The sequence below is a fragment of the Apiospora aurea genome, assembly GCF_038362705.1.
Source record: "Apiospora aurea strain CBS 24483 chromosome Unknown utg000005l_segment0_segment0, whole genome shotgun sequence".
Classification (NCBI taxonomy): Eukaryota; Fungi; Ascomycota; class Sordariomycetes; order Amphisphaeriales; family Apiosporaceae; genus Apiospora; species Apiospora aurea.
In genome coordinates, this window is record NW_027117392.1 from 163,142 (window position 1) to 183,627 (window position 20,486).

General features: G+C 47.3%; 5 protein-coding genes across 5 annotated transcripts; 1 reads left to right on the forward strand and 4 right to left on the reverse strand.

The window, feature by feature from the left end:
- Positions 1-4,769: 4,769 nt before the first annotated feature.
- PG986_006641 (uncharacterized protein) lies at positions 4,770-5,819 on the reverse strand (the record flags this gene model as incomplete). The annotated part of the gene is made up of 6 exons (XM_066842863.1): positions 4,770-5,088; positions 5,181-5,421; positions 5,497-5,531; positions 5,586-5,600; positions 5,660-5,705; positions 5,786-5,819. 6 exons carry the CDS (start codon positions 5,817-5,819, stop codon positions 4,770-4,772), a joined length of 690 nt encoding a protein of 229 aa, XP_066698975.1.
- Positions 5,820-6,572: 753 nt separating this feature from the next.
- PG986_006642 (FAD-linked sulfhydryl oxidase ERV2) lies at positions 6,573-7,291 on the reverse strand (the record flags this gene model as incomplete). The annotated part of the gene is made up of 2 exons (XM_066842864.1): positions 6,573-6,966; positions 7,041-7,291. The coding sequence occupies 2 exons, from the start codon at positions 7,289-7,291 to the stop codon at positions 6,573-6,575; spliced, it is 645 nt and encodes a 214-aa protein (XP_066698976.1).
- Positions 7,292-8,212: 921 nt separating this feature from the next.
- Positions 8,213-9,001, reverse strand: PG986_006643 (uncharacterized protein; the record flags this gene model as incomplete). The annotated part of the gene is made up of 1 exon (XM_066842865.1): positions 8,213-9,001. The coding sequence occupies one exon, from the start codon at positions 8,999-9,001 to the stop codon at positions 8,213-8,215; it is 789 nt and encodes a 262-aa protein (XP_066698977.1).
- A 1,440-nt stretch (positions 9,002-10,441) lies between these two features.
- PG986_006644 (L-asparaginase 1) lies at positions 10,442-11,545 on the forward strand (the record flags this gene model as incomplete). Its single annotated transcript, XM_066842866.1, has 1 exon — positions 10,442-11,545. The coding sequence occupies one exon, from the start codon at positions 10,442-10,444 to the stop codon at positions 11,543-11,545; it is 1,104 nt and encodes a 367-aa protein (XP_066698978.1).
- A 6,233-nt stretch (positions 11,546-17,778) lies between these two features.
- On the reverse strand, positions 17,779-18,952 carry PG986_006645 (uncharacterized protein; the record flags this gene model as incomplete). Its single annotated transcript, XM_066842867.1, has 4 exons — positions 17,779-17,989; positions 18,076-18,385; positions 18,446-18,740; positions 18,809-18,952. 4 exons carry the CDS (start codon positions 18,950-18,952, stop codon positions 17,779-17,781), a joined length of 960 nt encoding a protein of 319 aa, XP_066698979.1.
- Between the last annotated feature and the right edge of the window lie 1,534 nt (positions 18,953-20,486).

Sequence of the window (20,486 nt, forward strand, 5' to 3'; positions counted from 1 at the left end):
ATAGGCGACGCGACGCAGGATGGGAAGCGGGAAAGGAGTGCAGGATGACGGACCGGGGAGAGATAAGGAATGCGAAGAGAGCAGATTACGAGAAGAGGGGAAACGGGCTCATTGGATAGAACCAAGAAAGGAAGCGAGCTTACTGTGTATGTGTGTGTGTATGTATCGTAGCGGTTGGTCTGTGGTGTACTTCAACAAAGCGCAGTCGTCATTTCTCAAGCCACAAGCAAGCCGCTGAACCGAGGAGTGTCTAATACAGTTTGGAGGACGGCTGGGAGGGATAGGATGGGCCGTAATTTGGATTGGACGATGCGACCGGAAAGGATCGTAATACGAGGAAGAGAGCGGCTCTTCGCAAGTCGAAAGATCAACAGTAGTAGGGTTGGCTGGTTGGTGGTTGGAACAGGTGGTTTGGTTCCGCGACAGATGGAACGAGGCCAAGATTCGAATTCGAGGGGCAACGTTGGGCGTTTTGGGGAGGAGGTGGCCGAGCCCTTTTTGTTGCAAAGAAGGATGAATACGGGAACTGTGATTGATCGGAAGTTTTGGGTAGGGGTGGGTGGTGGTGGGTTCGAGATGGATGAGGACCCCGAATTTGTACGGCGGTGGAGATAAAGTACAACCACTGAGAGAGGGCGGCGAAGCGCAAGACAGGTCTAGCAAGAGGAGCAGAGGAGCAGAGCCAGAAGGGAGGGTGATGCTGGATGGATGGATGCTGGCCAGCTTGGTCTTGGGCTTGGGCTTGGGCTTGGGGTGATGAGGTAGCGCCGCGGTAGCGTAGCGTCGTCGGGCGGTGGCGGCGAAGGTTGTTTTGAATCAGGGTGGTGGACGTACAATACGTCAGGGCAAATCAATCATTCATCAAGCAATATGTGCGATGCGCTCCGATGCCACTCGTTATGACATAAACCCTGCGGGCCGCGATGCGACAAGCAACAACAAAGGAGGGCGAATCGCGTAGCCACCAGCGAGTGGGCTCCGGCAACAGCAACAGGAGGCGCGAGGAAGAGAGGGAGAGTGGGAAGGGGAATTAATGGGAAGCCACGCCTGAAAAGGGTACTTACTTCAAGTCACTTCCATGAACCTTCCTGCCGGTGTGCTTCGCGGGCCTACCTGCCAAACCGGGCCTGTCTGCCTGTCTCCTCCCAGGCAGATTTAAATAGACAAAACACAAAACAAAACACTTGATGTTGAAACCCCCTTCGGCAAAAACTGGACTCGACCGTACCTCAACCGCGTAGGAGTATGGCGTGGGAATCCTTCCCTACCGACCGACCGACGACCTCCGTAGAATCACTGCGATGCGGTGTGCGTTGCGAAGGAATAAACCGGAAGTTGAATCGGGACAAGATTGCATGCTTGGAGGGCTGGAGATGGTCAAATGCATGTGGCATTGAACAGCGCGCCCTGCCTGCCAAACCCAGGCAGACCAGCGAATTACATCGAGGTACCTGGAGTAACAAGTTGAGGTTATTAGCCTTCCACGTCGCAATCGCCTGGGCTGTGTGTGCTGTGCTTTATGCTCTGTGCTCTCTGCTCTCTGCGCGCGCTGCGCTGTCTGCGGTGCTCTATGACTCCCGTCTACCTAGGTACTTTACCCATAGCAACCCAATCCAGCATCTTCTCAATTTATTAGGCAGGCTGCTGCGGCGGGTCAGTCAACCTTGTTTTAGTTACATGCTACCGCACGTGGAATTTAGCTCGCCCGCGGATCAGAGACAAATACATCGCCGCAAAAGCAAGCAAGCCAGACCCTGGGTCGTGCGTGTGTGCTTGCTTGCTGCAAGAGATAGGAGAGAGATAGCTGGATTACCTAGATCTCTCTCTCGTCGATTGATGGACCAGACCCAAGGTGAGGTGGGCTGAAGGCTGTGTACATGTATATACCTAGGTATGTACTGTACCTAAAGAATAAGGTAGGACTGCGTCAGTCCCCTTGCTCAACCATCTAGAACCCTGGCTTGGGAAAAACAACGATGGGTGATCGATGAGCCTAGGGGAGACTAGGTATCTCTTTATCTTACGGAATAGCGTCACGGACCAGAACGATACCAGTGCAGCAGTATCGTTGTGTCGCTGAGGGGTTCGTGTAAGTAACCTAGGCTGGGAACCATCAGGTAACTTGGGCAACTAGCTCAGACCCTAATTTGCCTATGGGCATTACGACGACACAGCACTAACCATGTTCTATACTTGCCGTTACATGGCCAGGCAAGATAGGCCTTGCGAGAACCTGAACCACTATCGATTTTCGATATCGATACCTATTCGCTGGCGTTCGACTCGTGTCATTGAGACATTGAGACATTGAGGCATTGCCTCATTGCTTGTTTCTACTCCGGGTACCTACCTGGCAATTTGAGCGAGTACTGATGTCTGTTTGGATTCATCGAATGGGAGATCCCATACTGCGCCATACGTCCCGCGCCAGGGTCAGGGTCTCGTCGTCTATGCGGGCATCATTTCGATGCGGCAGATAGGTTAGGAGATGTCTAAGCACAGCAGCCACCTTCTCGAACGGCTTCTGAACTGCACCGGCAATCTTAGTAGGTCATGTAGTCTCACGGGGTCCCAAGGTAATGGTACTGCGAGCGACCTGCGTCGACACCGGAGGAATTGGAACCAAAACACGTTGGACGGAGGGTCGTCCGTTGCAGATTTGCCTGCCCAATTCAACTGACACACCCGCCCGCCGGGTTCAATCAGGATGCCGGGAAGCGAGAAGAGACGTGCGGCTGGTACTAGACGCTGTCTGTCATCTCAACAACACAGCGTCCGACTCCGACTCATTAGACTCATTCGTTATTCCTTCCCAGGCGCCCCCTAGCCTTAGGTGCCTTCTTGATCCAAACGGTTCACCGAACGCCCAATCCAGAGATTCGAGTTGGAAAACCCGCGCGGAATGGCCGCCACAGGGGGTGGTTGCGGATTTCCGTCCATTCAGCCAGGCCCGAAAGGCATGCATGCCCTTTGCCAGCTTGGGCGCCTTGGGGGAATGGTGGTGCCAGGGTTGCCGCCAAATCGCATTCGGAATGGCCTCCAAAAAAGATATCTACCCTGGGGTTCCACCATCCCACGCACATGGGACCTGCTAGCCTGTCAGTGTCCGGCAACGCCTCCACCGGCCTGCGCTCCCTAGTGCCTAGTTCCTGGGCTCCTGGACATCAATTGCCATGTAGGTACCTCCTTGCTTCGCTGGCCCTCGAAGATGGGGAGAAAGAGGGAGGTACGCAAGCCAAGCGGCAGTGCTAATCGCATTTGCCGCCACGTCCCAGTCCCACTCCACTCCAGCCCTCCGCCGTCTTCCCCCCTCCTCCTCCTTGAATCATCCCACGCTCTCGTCGATACACGACATGCATCTCTCCCACGCCTTGTCCACCGTGCGGTCTGACACTTGATAACCCCCCATTGTACATCCATCCCCCAGGGTCTACGTATGAGCAATTAGAATGAAGGTAAGAATACAGTATCCAGGTCAATACAAGACTACTTACATATGTACTTAGGCATGATCTACTTGAATCGCTGGCCTCCCGGCCCGAGCGCCCCCTTTGGCGCTCGACCAATGAGTGTCCATCTAGCGCACACATGCTCCTTGGCCTTTTCGCTGTGAACTGTTCCCCCCCCGACCGCCGGGTGCCTGCCTAGTCACCCTGATTGCATCATATCTCGCCTGCAGAAGGGTGGTTGCTTGAACTTCCTCAGGTTTCAATGCAGCAATGCAACGCAACAGCGGGAGGCGAATATACTTGTAGCAAGCCTGGAAGAAAAGAAAATCAGAGTCACCTGTTCCGGGTAATGTTCCATTAATCAGGAAAGTAAAAGGCCGAAAAACCAACTTCAGGAACATCGCGCATACATGCGTGTTACCTATAGATGTCTTCTCAGGACATGCATCCCATGCAATCCGGTTCCCAGGCTCGACCCATCACATCGGCTCATCTGCCCATTCTTCGTCTCAAAGACCCCCGGCTTCGTCATCGCAGGGCTGCATAGTGGGAACAAAATTGTCGACTCGAATTCTGCCTTCTCTTTTGCACCTTGACCGGCAACTCGACATCAGATTAAGGACCATGCTGTCACAAAGACAATAGACGTTAAGACACAAGGCTGTATATATAATGCCTCCATGTAAGCTGTTCGACAACAGATGACCACATAGGCCTGAGGGATATACAATGCATGCCACAGACAACGCTAACCTACCTGTACATTACCTATCGATTGCGGCACGGGTCGCTTCCTAGCAAAAACTATGATGACAGAGAGGCCTTACCTTCAAGATCCGATTCGCAGGACCCGATGCTGCATCCTCCCTGACTGGCATCCCGCGCATCGCACGAAAACTCAGCACTATCTCGTGAGTATAGGCAAGGTTGTCGTTGGTTCGTCGCTGCAAACAGACACATTCACCGCTTGTTGCGTGTGCCTCATATCCCTGCCCTGGAAAATCCGATAAGCCCGCAACTCAATCTCGTACTGCCACATGCCCTTCAGCCTGCGTATGAGTGGATGCCAACCATCACTCCGGTAAAGTTGTACCGTGCAAATGAAATGATACAGGTAGTAAAAGCCAGTGCATATCTTCTCGGATCAGCTCGATTCTATTGGTGTCTCGTCATCTCCATAGATGTGCGGGCGAGGGGCATGAAGTGACACCTTCGTCGGCGCACAAGCTGCCATGATAGATATTATACACGTCGACATCTCTCGTCAACCATATTTGTCCCATAATCGAGCCTCATGAGCCGGGGTTTGTTTTGCAGCCCTTACTGGTGTCGCACCTCGTACTTCTCGTCGGGGAGATACAAGTGCCGGTCGGCTCCTTCCTTGGTGAGCACAACCATGCGAATAACACCGCCGGAGCTGCCGTCCCACTTGATGGCCTCGGAGAGCGCACCCTTGACGAACGCGACCGCATCCGCCTCCTCCATACCTTCCCTCCAGTTCGCATCGCAGTAACCGTAGATGTATGTTGAGCCGGAACCGCCGATAGCATAGGATTGCTTGTGTAATGAGCCACCCAGGGGGATGGAGTAGACCTGGCCACCGTGTCGCTCGTCCCATCCGGCGATGATAAGTCCAGCACTATTTGGATAATCGTGTCAGTCCTGTCAAGGTATTGCAACTCGTCCATCCTCGTCTGGTATCGACATGTATAAAGGGAACAGGGCACCCACCTCAGGCGGTCCTTGTTGGAGTAGCATATCTCCTGGAAGATGGCAGCGGCAGTCTGCGTGGTCGGGGGCTTGCCATTGCGCATGTGGAACATGCCCAGCTGGTACTGGACAATGTCGGCCACGGCCTGTGTGTCAGCCGCCGAGCCGGATCGGCAGCACCAGATCGTGTCGGCGACTCTGGTAAGCTTGTCTGTCACTCGGTTCGCAATGTACGCTCCGGTCGTGGTTCTGGAATCGGCACCTAGAAACTCCAGTTAGCTACGAGTCTTCCAAAAGACGAACTGTCGTCATGCGACAAACGCCGTGGGATGCTCACCAAGGATAACGCCATCCTTGAATGTGACCGCCATGCTGCGTAGTTTGTTAGTGCCCATCGCTGGCCTGTTTGCAGTCACGAGGACTCACATGGAAGTTCCAAGGCTGGTAGGCAGTACGTTAGCATGATGATTACAGTATATGGCGGCACGGGAGGGGCTTACTTGACTTCTCCCTTCTTTAGTCTATCCATATCGACGTGGATGCCATCTATTGCATGGCTTGTATCAGCAACTCCGTAGATTCCCTCGCACGAGGCTGACCAAGCCCGGGGTGTGTGTGCATCGTACCTTCGTTCAGGACGCCTGTGTTGCCGAACTCCATCTTGGTCGGCTCGTAAATGGCTTTCTTTGCTGGGTTTTGCCGTGCAAGAGAACCGTTTCAATCGTCAAATCGCCGTAGGTCGATGCGTGGGGGATGCGTTGTTGCTTGGATATTCTGGTGGTGGAAAGCGGGAAACCGATATGTAGCCTGCCTCGCCCGCCTGGAAGCTTGAGGTCGGTCGTTGAGCTCAGGCAGCTCCAGACGCGTTAGCTCACCAATTATGACACTGCAGCCCTGCCCAGCTCATGGTCCGTGCACTGTTACGTACTGTACAAGGCTACCTCCCATTCACATGCAACTGATCAATTGATGTGCGGTTGAAGGACGATCAATTGATGGCGAGTTTCTGGTGCTATCTGGTTTCATTCTTCTTACTCAGATGTAGCTATGTATGCGGCTTGGAGCTGGAGTTGGCCTCCATTTCTACGATATGTCGTCTTAAGAATCGCCCTATTGACAACGGCAGAAGCATTCATACATACATGCCAATGCCCATGAGCAAGTGCTCAAGGGCGACTTGGATTGACCGTGATACTCTATGTATACAAGAAATAGCAAATACGACAATAATAGATACATCCCCTACTAAATATCAAATATCCAAGAACCTAACGCCGCTCGCCATGCTCTAATGGTGCACATACACCGTAGTGGTATATACTGCTTGCATTAATCAAGCCTTAGGTCTGCCGGATATGTCAGTCGCTGTACGAGGGAGCCATTGCGCAGAAACGGCAAGGGGAGGGTGGGCACTTACGAGTCCTTCTCCAGCTTCAGCTCGGTAGGAGCGCCTTCCTTCTTCTTGTCCTTGTTCTTATCCTTGTCCTTGTCCTTGTCCTCGTCGCCGCAGCCGCAGTCGTAGAAGTCGCCGATGTTGTTGCAGTCGAAGAGCGGCTTGTGGAGCCGCTCGTTGACCTGGTTGTGCATGAAGCACGCCCAACCGGCGGCGGCGTTGCGCGAGCTGACCTGCGGCGGGTACTTCTTCAGGAGGCCCTGGAAGTGCCGCGCGCAGTCGCCGCACGGGTAGAGGCGCGAGAACAGCTGCATGTACGTCTTGAGCGCCAGCGAGTCGTCTTCGGTCGGCTTGTCCGGGAATCGCGCCATCATCGTGTGCAGCAGCTTCCACGAGGCACGGCCAAGCTCCGCCCTGCAAGTAATGGAAGGACTTCGTTAGCAATCTAATAATTGACGTGCTGCGACCATGGAAAGATTGCCACCTACTTGATTGTCGCGTTCTCGAGCTTCGGCGCAATAACGCCGCCAGAGATGACGCTGCTGGACAGGTCGATGCCTTCCATCTTCGAGTCGGACACAGCTGCGGCTGCGGCTGGCGGCGCTGCCTTTCCGCCGTTGGGTGGCGGGGTGAAGACTTGTGGTACACTATCCGTCCGGACCCGCGAGGACATCATGAAGGTCAGGCCGAGGAATGCGGCGACCGCCAGCATGACGACCATGGAGATATGGCGCGCCATCGTAGAAAGCTAGTCGGTCGTTCTGTTGGACCACTATCGTTTTCGTCTCCGTCGAACTAATTGTACTTTACTCCCTGGCAGGAGTAGGAGGGATTGTGTTGCAACAGCGGTGTTTAAATGGCGAGTTGAGCGAGAAAAAGGGATACAGGAGAAAGATTAAATGAGCGGAAGTCTGTGTCGCGGAGAAGGAAGCCAAAGCTTATTGAGCTGGCGGCATCATGATGAAACAGTTCGTGGGGACCTGTCTCCCGTTCAATCGTCCGAGGTATCCCGTATTCCATTCGTTAATTCCATTAATTCCATCGCCAGGTACTAGCCGAAAGTCAACTTTCAGGGTCTCATCTCGATTCTCGGCCCCTAGAATCACTAAAACCAGTGCCATCCATGGGTCAGTCGATCTCTGCTGATGATGGGGCAATGGGCTGCTCGGGGCGCTAACCTTCCAGGTACCTACAGGCAGGGCGACAGGCTACAGGCAGAGTTCAGCTGCTAACCTGGTTTTTTGGGGCGCTGTCAGACGGAAAAGGCAATCTGGCCTTCACCGCCTTCGGGCTCTGTTTCATGTAGCAGTATGGTTGGTGGAAATCAATGTGCACCTTGATAGCAAACTCCTTCAATTACAGCCTGTCTCCTGCCTGGAAAAACCATACAACTGCCCGTATTCATATAATGCATGTGTGTATATATACATATATCACTAATGTCAAGCATCTCCCCTGTTTCGTAATTGCTAGTCCAAGATTCTCGATGTTCGGCCGACTGAAGATACATACATACGTGCGTCTTTGCTCATGGGCCCTGGTCCAACTGAATGTCTCTCATTCATATCCAAAGCCTGGGCCAAAACTCAGAAGAGCATGCAGCAAAATGACGGCACGGGGAAGGCGACTGAAACCATAGTCCATACATATGTATATCTCCTTAAGTATCACCGACCCATCCACCATCGACAACATGGCTGCCTCCCGTGATGGCGCTAGAATCATCGGCCGCCAGGAACAGCATCAGCCCAGCGACCTCCGCGGGCACCAATACCCTTTTCAGGCACTGGGCCTTCAGCGTCAAGTCCTCGTACTCCTTGGTGAGCACCTCGTCGATCTGCCGCTGCGTCGCAATGGACCCGGGCATGATTGAGTTCACCCGGATCCCAAACTCGCCAAACTCTCGGCTGTGCATCCGCGTCATGCCCATGACAGCCGCCTTGGCCGTCGTGTAGACCGGCACGTCGGTGGCCGGGATGCGCCACGTGATGGACCCCATGTTGATGATGCTGCCCGACCCTCGCCCCTTCATCGACGGCACGACGTGCTGCGTCAGGAAGAACTGGTGGCGCAGGTTGACGTTGATGTCCTGGTCGAACGACTCGGGCGTCACGCCCGCGGTCGGCACCCGGGCACTGGCGCCGGCAGCAGCGGCGTTGTTGATGAGCACGTCGACCGCGTCATGCTCGGCCAGGGTCGCCTCGGCACATTTTTTGAGCTGGTCCAGGTCGGTTACGTCGCAGTGCAGGAACTGGGGTTGCGATGCACCTGGAATGCCTTTGACGTGCTCCAGCAACTTAGCCGCCGAGCTCTCCGAGTAGTCGAAGAAGACGACCTTGGAGCCTTGCCTGCAAAACAGCTCGACTGCAGCTGCACCGATGCCCTCGGCGCCACCGGTGATGAGCACTGTCTTGTTCCGCAGGCTCGGGTAGGTAGCAAAGTTATCCATTTCGAAGGATCTACCTAGGGAGCAATGTGTGCGCGCAGGCACGGCGGGGGGTTTCATACAATTATGCCAGCTGGTGTGCTTCACCGGATGTAGACCCTTCACCCTGTGGTGTTAGCTAGGTAGCAAAAGTCTCTGGTCTGGAATGAGGGGGGGTGTTGAGCGTGTTTTTATACCTGCAACAGCCTGCCGGAGAGGCTGTCATCATGCGTGCCCCAGAACGATTCTCGAATGACCGGTCATCAGCCAAGAGAGAGATGCATGTCATGGACTGACTGCATGGACTATTGGGTAGCAGTTTGCGCCTCCGTCTTCTTATACGCCCTGCTGCTGACATGTGTTGGCCATCCAGGTCCGTCCCGTTCTTACTGCCCACTATCGATAATTGGGAAACTCGGCATAGGCTGTTGCTTCGATGGAGTTGGTCCATATTCTCTTCTCCCCCTCTCACCACATTTGCACCAAATGCCTCATAGCTCGCGTAAGGGTGACGACGCGTGATAATGCGGGGGGATGGAGGGGTGTGGAAGGGGGCGCGGGGAAGCAAGACTAATAGAAACCAGGCTTCTGGGCTCCTGCACTGCACCGTCGCTTCCCTGTACGCCTGCCATCATGTTTGAGTCCAGTAAACACTGACAGCTTGCAGGATATCTGCTTCTATCTCCTCCAGGCAGGCAGTCAGTCTCGGACTTATTTTATATAAGTAGGAATTGCGCAAGGTATGCTTGATCGGTCTGGTATATCCCACCCTTTCAATCAATAATCTTGGCATCTTGGCAATCAAATGCATCAGGCCTTGGCTTCGAGAAGATTTATGCCATATGGTCCATCTCGAGCCAGCCCAATGACAAAACTGGGTAGATCAGGAGTGAATTAGGTAATGGGCGACATCGGCTTCTCCGGCCATACACTGCAAAACTGCGAACCGATCGGCATTCAACCTGTCGACGTAGTGTGGAAACACAGCTGACCGACTCGGCTGCCAAGCGGCCAGGTCAATAAAGATAAGCAACTATTCAGCTTTCGGAGAACCGGCCGGTCCGATAACCCACTCTGCGATACCCAGCCCCCGCCGCCGGGAGGCTCCGCTGGCACTTTCAAATTCCCGTCTCTGGCATAGTCTCTGCCTGTCAGCGGGGGGTCCTCGCCAGCGACGGCAGGGTCAGGCTGCCATGTGGCCGATAAGGCATCTCTTGTCTTACCACACCACCCCGGCTTGTCGGTGTCAGTAGCATGGAGCAAAAGCCCTATCTCCGCTACCAGGGATAACTCGTCGAGCACAATTCGGGGATGACGCCTGTTTTTCTTCATTCTTTTTCTTTACTTTTCACGATTCCAGATATATAAGGCGCTACAGCCGCCCTGAGTGAGATTCCTGGTCAAGCAACTCATCGGCTCCCTTATAAGTCAATCTCGCCAGAATCGGGACTCCTCCACAGCAACATGGTGTCTATCAAACTTCTCGTAGGCCTCGGGGCTAGCCTTGCGCTTGCATCCCCCATCCCTGCTCCTCCCAGCCCTGTGTTGCTAGGCCGTGAGACGGGCCATTTCAATGCCAGCCGACCCAACATCACCATCTTCGCGACCGGAGGCACCATCGCCGGCAGCGCCGGGTCGAGCGACCAGACGACCGGCTACGAGGCCGGCGCCCTAGGCGTCGAGGTCCTGATCGACGCGGTGCCGCAGCTCTGGAACGTCTCGAACCCGTCCGGCGTCCAGTTCGCCAACGTCGGCTCCTCGGAGATGACGCCGGCGCTGCTGCTGAACCTGACCCAGCAGGTCCAGGCCGAGCTCGACAAGCCCGAGGTCCAGGGCGTCGTCGTCACCCACGGCACCGACACGCTCGAGGAGACGGCCTACTTCCTCGACGTCACCCTCCGCTCCGACAAGCCCGTCGTCGTCGTCGGCTCCATGCGGCCCGCCACCGCCATCAGCGCCGACGGGCCCATCAACCTGCTCGAGGCCGTCACCGTCGCCGCCTCGCCCGCGGCCGCGCGCCGCGGCGTCATGGTCGTCCTCAACGACCGCATCGCGAGCGCCTACTACACCACCAAGACGCAGGCCAACGCGCCCGACACCTTCAAGTCCGCCGAGCAGGGGTTCTTGGGCTACATGCTCGACATCAAGCCCATCTTCTACTTTGAGCCCGCCCTGCCCATCGGCCGCCCTTACTTCAACGTCACCGCGACCGAGGCCGACGCGCTGCCCCAGGTCGACGTCCTCTACGGCTACCAGGGCCTCGACCCCAACCTGGCGGCCGCTGCCGTTGCCGACGGCGCCAAGGGCCTCATCTGCACCGGCATGGGCGCCGGCAGCTGGACCAAGCCGGGACAGAAGGCCCTCAAGCAGCTAATTGAGGACCACGGCACCGCCATCGTCTTCTCGCGCCGCACCACGGACGGCTACGTCGACACCCAGTCGGTCGGGTACGGTGGCGGTTTCCTGAACCCCCAGAAGGCGCGGTACACGCTCATGCTCGCTCTGAACGCGGGCTACGACGAGGAGAAGATGCACGCTCTGTTTGAGTCCCAGAGCCCTTCGGCGTAAAATCTACGCAATCGAGTTCACACTTGGGGAGAAACGGGAAAGCCCGTTTGACAGCAGAGGGGGATGTTAGATTATAGATGCTGTTTATGCCCGTTACGAGTTACATGTACCTTACTTTCATGAACATAATAAAATATCTAGATAGGAAGTAATTCATAATATTAGAAATAAAACGGCGAGTCTTATTCAACGTATCTGTTGCCCTAAAGACACGATAACTATGCCATTTTACCAGAAGACTCTTGTTCGCCGTATTCCATATAGGCATTGCACCTTCGCTTGGCCCTCGTGCTATAAAGATAAGAGATTCTCGAGATGCTGCCGTGACCTCGGTATTGCCACACAGGAATAGACATGATATATCTTGTTGTGATGAGAGCCTACAGCGCTTGAAACTAACAATATCTGTTGGCGCGAGGTGACTGCACGAAACGATATGCTAGATATAAAGAGTCCTACCTTAACCCGGACCCGGCATAATTATTATACTAGATAGTCCTGTTTAATAACCTCTTTATAAGTAAACTAAGAGCCGGTAAGCCTTATCTTTATAATTTATAAAAGATAGCTACGCTTAAAATAAGATATATTACGAATTACCCTCTTATTTAATAAACCGCCTTAAAGTTAATATAGTTTATTACTACGTGATATATATTACTTAGTAATACACCTTTTCTATTTCTTAACCCTTTTATATAAATTAATTTAACCATAATGCTTAAAATTAATTAAAATTACTCGTTATTCGATTCTTTATTTAATTTTATATCCTTTTTATATATTCGCGCATTATAACTTATCTCGCCGTAAACACTATAGCGCCTTTTACCGGTCGCCTTTCGCTTCGATAAACCCCTATTTTCACTTTTATCGGGCGTTAAACGCTTCTTTTTTTACTTTTTTATCTTATAGTTATTAAAATTCCTTAATAATAAAGGCTTTTTTAAGTTAAACTCGCGATTTTTTAGCTCTTCGGCGCTTAAAAAATATTAAATTAACCTCCTCTAGTATATATATCCTATCGCGTATAAGGGTTATTTTATAAGCTATTTTAATTATACCCTTCGTTATTTAATCTACCGTATTTAAAATCGACGTCGAAGAGCTTCCTTAATAGGTAAACACCCTTTTTTAATATAAATAAAATATTTAGTTATTTATTAAGGGTTAAACGGCGTTTAAAGGTTATAAGTATTAGCCGTCTTTAAACGAGATAAGTTAAATATAAGCGTCCGGAGATATATATTTAGCTTATTAATTACCTCGTTAAGGTTATAAGGTATTAAATTAAATACGTTAAATTTAGATTTAATATTAACTTCCGTAAAAATAATAAAATACACGGCTTTAAAAGTAATAAAAAGCTTAAGCTTAATAATATAGTTTATAAAAGCCTTAATAAATAACTCGATTTCTTTCGAATAAACACGTTTTAAAAGCGAATAAAGTATTATATCGAAAAGTTAAAATAAATACGATAAATAAGGAAATATACTAATAATAATAATATCGTTATTCTAGTAATATACCTCGAATTCGGCTAAAATATAACTCTCGTAACCGTCGAGAATTAAGAGGCGGTAACGACCTTTCGTTTACGATCTAATATATTTATCGAAGTATTTAATCTAATTTAAGCCTGTCTCGTTATTAATTTAACTATTAAAAATCGGCTTAATTACTTAATCGCCCGGTAAATCGGTTTCGCGGGACTAGTTCACGAGGTAATATTAACTTTAAACGATTAAAAACGGCGGAATATACTAGCCTTACGAATTAATATATTTAATCGCCGTTATTTATTCCCGATTATTAAATTAAACCGACTTCGCTTTTTTACGCCGCTCGGCGCGTATTACGATAAATATTAACCCGATTATATTTATTATAAAGCCGGTTTCGTCGAAATTCTAAATATTTTCGTTAACGATCCCGTATTTCGCCTTTATATTCGCGATTAGCGTAAACTAAATAAAAATAATTTTAAAATCTTTATAAAAAGCTTTTTAATAATCGTACCGACGATTTATTTTAGTTTTTAAGTTTAGGTTATAATTAATAAAACGCTTAACTTAATACTTACCGACGCGGTCGCCGCCGCGCGACGCGGTAAAAAAATTAACTATATTTTTTACACTAACGAAATCGAGAGGCATCTTTCGAATATTTAAATTAATTATATGTTTACGAAGTACTTTTTTTTAATTGAATTTATTTTACGTCGTTTCGGTCGGATTTCGCGTTTTAAAGTTCGGCCGTAAATTCGATAGCGTAAAATTAATTTCGGTATATTATAAGCTTTTACTACTGCTCTTTAGCTTATTTAACTCGGTCCGTTTCGTGTCGCTTAAATTATTAAAACTATCCGATCTTTTTAAGATTAATTAAGCATTATAGTTATAAAGGTATTACGCGTTAAAGTTTAATTATATTAGAATTAAATTAAGGTGCGTCGCTAAGTAATATGCGTCGCGTAGTGGTAAACCACGTTATAGTATTTTATTTACTTTTAAAGCGTGTTTATTCGAAAAAGATCGAGCTATTTATTAAGGTTTTTATAAACTATATTATTAAGCTTAAGTTTTTTATCGCTTTTAAAGCTATATATTTTATTATTTTTACGGAAGTTAATATTAAATTTAGATTTAACGCATTTAATTTAATACTTTATAACCTTAATAAAGTAATTAATAAGCTAAATATATATCTTCGAATACTTATACTTAACTTATTTTATTTAGGGATAACTAGTACCTATAACCCTTAAACGTTATTTAACCCTTAATAAATAATTAAGCACTTTATTTATATTGAAAAGAGGGTATTTATCTATTAAAAAAGCTTTTTAACGCCGATTTTAAATATAATAGATTAAATAGCGAAGGGTATAATTAAAATAACTTATAAAATAACCTTTATACACGATAAGATATATATATTAAAAGAGGTTAATTTAATATTTTTTAAACGCCGGAGAGCTAAAAAGTCGCGAGTTTAGTTTAAAAGAGCCTTTATTATTAAGGAATCTTAATAACTATAAAACGAAAAAGTAAAAGTGAAGTATTTAACGCTTAATAAAAGTAAAAATAAGGGTTTATTAAAACGGAGGGCGATCGGTAAAAAGCGTTATAATATTTACGGCGAGATAAGTTATAATATATAAATATATAAAAAAGATATAAAATTAAGTAAAGAATCGAATAACGAGTAGTTTTAATTAATTTTAAACGTTATAATTAAATTAATTTATATAAAAGAATCGAGAAGTGGAAAAAGTGCGTCGCTAAGTAATATATATCGTATAATAGTAAACCACGTTATACGAAATTAATTAATTAGGTGAAATTAAAATATATTAAGCTAAAAAGGAAAAAAAGAAAGGAGAAAAGAAAGTTAACTTTAATATAATGCGAAGGGTAAAGTAGTAATACATAAAGCACTATATCGAGTAATTAATTAATTTACGTGCATTAACTTTAATAAAGATTAGCTACGTAACTTTATTTTAAATAAATACTCTTTTTATATTTATATTAAAATAAACGAGTAAAGTATTTAACGTGGTTTACTACTACGCGACGTATATCACTTAGCGACGCACCTTAATTTAATTCTAATATAATTAAACTTTAACGCGTAATACCTCTATAACTATAATACTTAATTAATCCCAAAAAGATCGAATAGTTTTAATAATTTAAGCGATACGAAACGAACCGAATTAAATAAATTAAAAAGTAATAATAAAAGCTTATAATATACCCGAATTAACTTTACGTTATCGAATTTACGGCCGAACTTTAAAACGTAAAATCCGACCGAAACAACGTAAAATAAATTTAATTAAAAAAAAGATACTTTGTAAATATATAATTAATTTAAATATCCGAAAAATGCCTCTTAATTTTACTAGTATAAAAAATATAGCTAATTTCCTTACCGCGTCGCGCGGCGGCGACCGCGTCGATAAATATTAAATTAAACGTTTTATCGATTATAACCCGGACTTAAAAATTAAAATAAATCGTCGATATAATTATTAAAAAGCTTTTTACAAAAATTCTAAAGTTATTTCTATTTAATTTACGCTAATCGCGAATATAAAAGCGAAATATAAGATCGTTAACGAAAACATCTAGAATTTTAACGAAACCGGCTTTATAATAAGCATAATCGGGTTAATACTTATCGTAATACGCGTTAAACGGCATAAAAAAGCGAAATCGGTCTAACCTAATAATCGGGAATAGGCAACGGCGATTAAATATATTAATTCGTAAGGTTAATATATTCCGCCGTTTTTAATTATTTAAAGTTAATATCACCTCGCGAACTAATCCCGTAAAACCGATTTACCGGGCAACTAAATAATTAAGCTAACTTTTAATAGTTAAACTAATAATAAAACAGGCTTAAATTAAATTAAACACTTCGATAAATATACTAAATCGTAAACGAAAAATCGTTACCGCCTTTTAATTCTCGACGACTACGAAAACTATATTTCGGCCGAATTCGAAGTATACTACTAAAATAATAATATTATTATTATTAGTATGCCTCCCCATTTATTACACTTGCTCTAACTTTTCGATATAATATTTTATTCGCTTTTAAAACGTATTTATTCGAAAAAAATCGAGCTATTTATTAAGGCTTTTATAAACTATATTATTAAGCTCGAATTCATTATTACTTTTAAAACCGCGTATTTTACTATTCTAATAGAAATTGATATTAAATTTAAATTTAACGTATTTAATTTAATACCTTATAACCTTAATAAAATAATTAATAAACTAAATATGCGTCTCCGGACGCCTATACTTAACCTATCCCGTCTAAGGACGGCCAGTATTTACGACTTTTAAACGCCGTCCAACCCTTAATAAATAATTAAGTACTCTACTTATATTAAAAAAAGGGTGTTTACCCATTAAAAAAGCTCTCCGACGCCGATTTTAAATACGGTAGACTAAATAGCGAAAAGTATAACCAAAATAGCTTATAAAATAACCTTTATACGTAATAAAATATATATATTAAAGAAAGCTAATTTAATACTTTTTAAACGCCGGAGAGCTAAAAAATCGCGAGTTCAGCTTAAAAAAGCTTTTAATATTAAGGAATTTTAGCAGCTATAAAACGAAAAGGCAAAAAAAAAGCGTTCAACGCCCGATAAAAATAAAAATAAGGGTTCGTCGAAACGGAGGGCGACCGGTAAAAGGCGTTATAATATCTACGGCGAAACAGGTCACAATACGCGAACATATAAAAAGGATATAAAATTAAGCGAGGAATCGGATAACGAGTGGTTTTAATTAATTTTAAGCGTTATAATTAAATTAATTTATATAAAAAGGTCGAGAAATAAAAAAGGTGCGTCGCTAAGTGATATACGTCGCGTAGTGGTAAACCACGTTAATATATTTTTAATATTAATATAAATTAATTTATTTAATTAATATATAAACGTGTTATTAAAAACTTAAATAAATAAATAATATTAAAAAACGATTTAACTATTATACCTTTAAATATTTTTTTTCCTTCTTCTTTTTTTACTTTAAAGGCCGGTTAATAAGTTTTAAGTATAATATATAAACTTATATATCTTTAAACGTACGTTTTAAGTTATATATTCACTATTAACCGTATAGTTATCCTAAATAAAAAAGCCCTAAGACTTTTTATATAGCTCCTTAGCATGGGCCCTCGTAAGGCTGCCTAGTTAAAAGAGGGTAGCCTCTAGCGCTTATATAAAACCTGGTTAAAAATGTTTCAGAAGATGACTAAGGGGGCTGGTAGGTGAGTGATCAGGACGAGCGCATATATCAGCTGGCATATTATCCGGCCTCGCGGTTAAATTGTACCTGCAGCTAGCTTCTATATAACGTTAGAGGAAAATCTCATGTGTGTACAGGCAGATCAAGATACACCCCTTGCACAAAAGTGGCCTCTCGGGGAAAGAGTAGATCATATCAGAAGAGAAGAAGAAAAAAAACCTCGTTTGGTGGCGCATGAGCTATATATTCATTTAGGCCTCAGCTGTGAGTGTACATATGCGAGTACGAATATGTTTATATGAAGTGTACCCCCTAGCAGCAGCCGGTCGTGAATTATGGCGGGGTATATATATATATATATATATATAGTAAACAATGATTAAGGAAATCTGTCTCCGTGATCTCGTCTAGATTCGTCATCAAACTCTCATTTGCAGGCGGAATTTATGCGGCGGGCTTCGAAACGGAGGCCACCGTCTCGGCACCCATCGAGAGCATGTTGGACGCTCCCAGGGTGTTCTGCGCAAAGCGCGAGTTAAACTTCACCACGTTGCGGACCTTCTCGTAGCTGGCTGTCGAAATCTTCAGCTTCTGCGTAGCGACCATCCAGTTGACACCTTCGGTGCAAGGGGGCGTGGTCAGGGATCCCGAGTAACTTTCGTAACAAAAAAGCGCGTGTTAGTTGAGCCGTAACTTCATCGAGAGTCGGGAATATGAGTGGGATGCTCTTGGTGGACCTACGCCTGGAAGTTGCCCGTCTTGATGGTATCAACAAGCTCGGACATGACGAGAGGCTTGCTCTTGACCACCGTGCCGGGTGCCTTGATTTCCTCAATGGACGAAAAGAGAGTCTCCAGCATGGTAGACGCCGATGCCGTGGAGTTGGTAATGGTGCTGGGCATAATCTTCATGCCGGCAGCAAATCGTTTGTTCGCCATTGCCTGGTGGCGGGCCAGGAGAGCATCGCTGTTGGCGCCAGTGTCGATGTCAATGTAGACGCCAATGACAGAGACCTCCTTCTCAGCACTCTGGAAGACCATGTGCATCTCCACTGTAGGCCATGGTCAGAATCTTGTTGCCGGTAGTTGGGTCAGAGTGGAGGAAAGCTTACTGGGCATGCTGGTGCCGTTGTCCAGATGCTCACTAGGCTGGTGGAAATGGAATTGCTTCATTTCAAACTCGGTTCCTCCCACGTTGATCTTGGCGCCGGAGCCCTCCATGACACCCTCGATAGTGGTACCAAGGTTCTCGAATTCGATGCCTTGGGGTGCGTCTGGGATCTCCAGCTTGACTTCGGAAGCTCCAATGACGTTGAATTGGCCATCGACCATGCTAATGGGTGACTGGTTCTTGCCCATGGCACAGGCCGAGTTCGCGGCGTCCAGCGTGGCCCACTTGAAGGGTCCCTATGTCCCGAGTCAGTTGTGTGTCCAACGAGGGGGACTAGTGCCCCTTCTTCTGGAAGCCAACTTACAGTTTCGCCGAAGTAACCAAACGTGCCGACCTCGACGCCACCTCCCTCGGCCCGTGTATGGAGATGTGTCCGTGATCCACAGAAACCAAAGACGGGAGAGGCGGCCATGGCCAGCAAGGCGAAGGATGATAGTCTGGAAGCCATTGTGTAATAGATGGGGAGAGATCGATCGGGGGAAAGAGAGGATGGACACGGGAAGGATCGGAGTGAAATAGGTATACTGAAGGAATAGGTATATCGAGATGCGATGAGAGAGGGTTAGATGATGATAAGACAGAACCAAAAGAAAGACTCAAGCTCACGGAGCGAGTATGTATTATAATAATAGTGAGATTACGAGAATGAAAGATGAATATCGAGAACCAGAATGCGCGCACCACGACTAGAACCCAGGAACCAAGATCCCAAGAGACGTAATCTAACATATATGTATTCGATAGTACCGTGCTTGGCGACACATCATTACTCGAACAAAGCTACAGGAGTACTCGATAGGTTTGGTCGCATGCGAGCTGGCAGGGGTCATCAGTGAATCGTCCTGAAACCAAGCCACCGTGTACCGAGGAACCTGGTCCGGGCCAGGGTATGAAGTGGCATGCCTCGATGTTTGGTTCCGACGTTGGGACCGGGCAGCGAATCACGATGAGCATGATGGATCCAGTGACTACCCCGGACTGGGAACAGAAAGGGTCCGGCAAAGGCCGAAACAACCTGCCGAAGAGAGAAGCAGGCAAAGAAGTGGTCCCCCACAGCGCGAGATCCTCAACCCTACCTGTATATGGATGCCAAGTGACGTTGAGATGCATCTGAAGTATCATGAGCCTACTCCTGAGCGAAGAGGAGATGAGAGGCATCCATGGGATTGGCCTCCTCATCCCACCGCGCCTACTTGGCCAAGGCTGGGCATTCCCAATAGCCCAGAAGCGGTAACAGAGCATCCTGTCCAATGCTAAAACGCAGCGTCGCTAGACGAACGTGGCAAAGCAGCTGGCTGCAGGGTCAAGACTACGGGAACGCGACTTGGGAAACAGGCTAGGCCGATGTCAGAGTAGACGAGAAGGAACATGAGGCTAAGTCGGAACTACTGATCATTTTGTGTGTTCCCAATTTTAGAACGATCAATCACACCATGAAACCGACCGAGTCTTATCTGATCTGACCAAAGCACGTAAACACAACACAGGAGGAGGATGGGGGAGGAGGAGGACAAGAAGAAGATGAAGAAGCGGGGGACGACACCGACAACGACGGCGACGTGGGAAGCAGCCGCCCACTAGGCGGGACACGGTATCCAGAGAAGAGCCAGGCGGAGAGGAGACGTACGATGCCCACCCGGGCCAAGCAGCGGCTTGGGGCAGTCTTTGGCAGAGTGACCCATCGAGACGGCAACGTTGGGTCCTGCATCGCCAAGGTCTAACGTCTTTTCTGTTAAGGCCGGTGGTCGAGTCTCGGCGCTTGGCTGCCTAGGGGCTAGAGCAAACCTGGAGTTGGAAGAAGCCAAGAGCGCTGTAAGCGTAGGGTAAGCAAGAATGATGAATGCAGCATGGTTGACACCTCCTGGTTGACTTGGCAGGCTTCAACCGGGCCCGTCTGGGCAGGATGGCAGCGGGCGAAGCATGTAGTTGCGACGCGCCAGGAGGCAGTCGCTGAAGAAATCATGCCATTTTCCCCAAAGATG